Raw genomic sequence first — 2,391 nt, forward strand, 5'->3', positions numbered from 1 at the left:
CATTGAGCAAGGGTACCAGAGGGTCAGGTGGCCCAGTGAGAGGCCAGCGTGGGTCAGCCAAGTGATTGCTTTCTCTTCTTTCTGCCTTCCTCCTTACTTTTTCTATCTTCTTTCCTTGCCCTTACTTTACTTCATTTTCTCTCTTTTCCTTTCAACCATTTGTCCTTTCTCTGCTTTTCCCATTCTTTGTTTTTTTAAATATATTTTTATTGATTTCAGAGAGGAAGGGAGAGGGAAGAGAGAAAAACATCAATGGTGAGAGAGAATCATTGATCAGCTGCCTCCTGCATGCCCCCCACTGGGGTTTGAGCCTGACCGGGAATTGAAACGTGACCTTCTAGTTCATAGGTCAATGCTCAATCACTGAGCCACGTGAGCAAGAACAGAAATTTTGTTCCACAACTGGTACATTTTTTTCCTTGAACAACTTGGTCTAGAACCAAATTGTTTGATATTGGAGATATTAGAGAACTGAGGTTTGACTGTAAGCATTTCACTGATGGTTCACTACATGTTACAATAACACCATACCAATATATGTATTAGTAATAAGGGAAACTGGGTATGGGGTATATGGGTATTATCTTCACAATTTTTCTGTAAATCTAAAACTAGTCTAAAATAAAACACCAATTAAAACAACACATAACTTACTAGGCAATGGTAATATCTGGGGGACAGTGGAATGGACCACTGAATGGATGGGGGTGTATGGGAAATGGCTTAGAGGAAACACCACCTCCCTGCCATATGCTGGACAATAATTGAACCAGAGGAAATGAGGGAGAGAGAGGTCAGTTTGGAAAACATATTAGGAGGTATTGAAGAAGTTCCCCTTTCTCTTAAGTCCTCTGCATCCTCTCCCCTCCCCCTCTTGGATGGTCAAGCTGAAGCTTTGTGATGTCAAGCCACACCCTGGCAACCACTGACTGTTGGCCAATCAGAGTTGAAGGGTGTGGCTCCTCATTGTCCTGGAATGTATATATAGAGGTCAGGAGCCCTGGAGTATGGCACAGTTGCTACAACAAAACCAAGGTTACTAAGAAAGTAACGAACCAAGTGCAAGGATGGGCCAAGAATCTACAAGTAGTGAAGTGAATAGGAACTCCGTTTCTGAACTTGATGGCAAAGAAAAGGATAAGGTCAGACTACCCTATTGACATGCCTCCTCTTCTTCCCCATTGATTCCCCACTATAGACTCTGACCCTGCCCTTGTCTGGCACAAACACCTCCTCAATCAATTCACTGTCATTCTATTACAATCCCACTTCCCACCCATTTCCAAATTCCTTCCCCCAAACCAATTTCTTTCTGGGTTTATCTTGTTTCCCCACTAGATAATGAAGATAATGGGCAATGTAAATTCAGTCCTTCAATCGAATGGAGAAAATGAGGGAAAAAGAAGGAGGGAGATACTTGGATTTTACCACATAAAGGGCAAGAGACTCACAGTAATCCAGCCAGTTGAGGACGATGAGGATGAGGAGGACTATGAGGACGAGGATGATGAAGAAGATAATAAGGAAGGAGAAGAAGAAGAAGGAGAAGAAGAAGATGATGATGAGGAAGAAGGAGAAAGAGAAAGAGAAGGAGGAGAAGAAGAAGAGGAAGAAGAAGGAGAAGGTGAAGATGATGAAAAAGAAGACGATGAGGATGAAGAAGAAGGAGGAGAAGAAGTAGAAGTAGGAGAAGAAGGAGAAGGTGAAGATGATGAAAAAGAAGACGATGAGGATGAAGAAGAAGGAGGAGAAGTAGAAGTAGGAGAAGAAGATGATGATAAAGAAGACAGTGAAGACGAAGGAGAAGACGATGATGAAGAAGAAGAGAGTTCGACCACAAGTGAAGCACAGGATCTACCGGAAGATGAAGACCCTGAGAATATATGGCCTCTCTAGAGATAATGCTTGAGAAATGGTCATTATGTAGATATCATAACCTAAATTGTCTCCTTGAATAAATACCAGCATGTTTATAAAGGAAATGTGTTTGTATCTCTGTGTGTTCACTGATGATGGGGCGGGAGAGCAAAGGAGGGGGCAGGTATGTGAGAAGGGAGGGATGTAGAATTCTACAAGTTTGGGCACCAGACCAGCCATTCCATCGTTAGCCATACACTGAGAATAAGGACAAGGTGAAGACTGAAGATGAATTTTTTCCTTAACACTTTATCATACTGGCAGGAAGAAAAGTTGTTGTTTCTGCTTGGCTTGGTATTGGGTGGTGGTGGTGGTAGGGGTGATGGGGTACAGGGTGATGTGTGAGGGTTGGCAGTGTGTAATAATGAATCTGATTTTTATTTTCTTTTAAAAATATATTTTATTGATTTTTTACAGAAAGGAAGGGAGAGGGATAATTAGAAACATTGATGAGAGAGAAACATCTATCAGCTG

General features: G+C 41.9%; 1 protein-coding gene across 1 annotated transcript; it reads left to right on the plus strand.

Annotated features, from left to right (window-relative positions):
* The first annotated feature begins 1,006 nt into the window (after positions 1 to 1,006).
* On the plus strand, positions 1,007 to 2,014 carry LOC129148950 (glutamic acid-rich protein-like). The gene is made up of 2 exons (XM_054715429.1): positions 1,007 to 1,142; positions 1,339 to 2,014. Exons 1-2 carry the CDS (start codon positions 1,068 to 1,070, stop codon positions 1,894 to 1,896), a joined length of 633 nt encoding a protein of 210 aa, XP_054571404.1. The 5' UTR covers positions 1,007 to 1,067; the 3' UTR covers positions 1,897 to 2,014.
* The last annotated feature ends 377 nt before the right edge of the window (positions 2,015 to 2,391 follow it).

The sequence above is a fragment of the Eptesicus fuscus genome, chromosome 1, assembly GCF_027574615.1.
Source record: "Eptesicus fuscus isolate TK198812 chromosome 1, DD_ASM_mEF_20220401, whole genome shotgun sequence".
NCBI lineage: Eukaryota > Metazoa > Chordata > Mammalia > Chiroptera > Vespertilionidae > Eptesicus > Eptesicus fuscus.

Bases quoted from the DNA above. Each gene is read 5' to 3' on its own strand.
- LOC129148950 (XM_054715429.1), top strand. From the start codon at position 1,068: ATGGGCCAAGAATCTACAAGTAGTGAAGTGAATAGGAACTCCGTTTCT. The intron at 1,143-1,338 runs GTCAGACTACCC...TTTCCCCACTAG, and splicing joins ATGGCAAAGAAAAGGATAAG to ATAATGAAGATAATGGGCAA.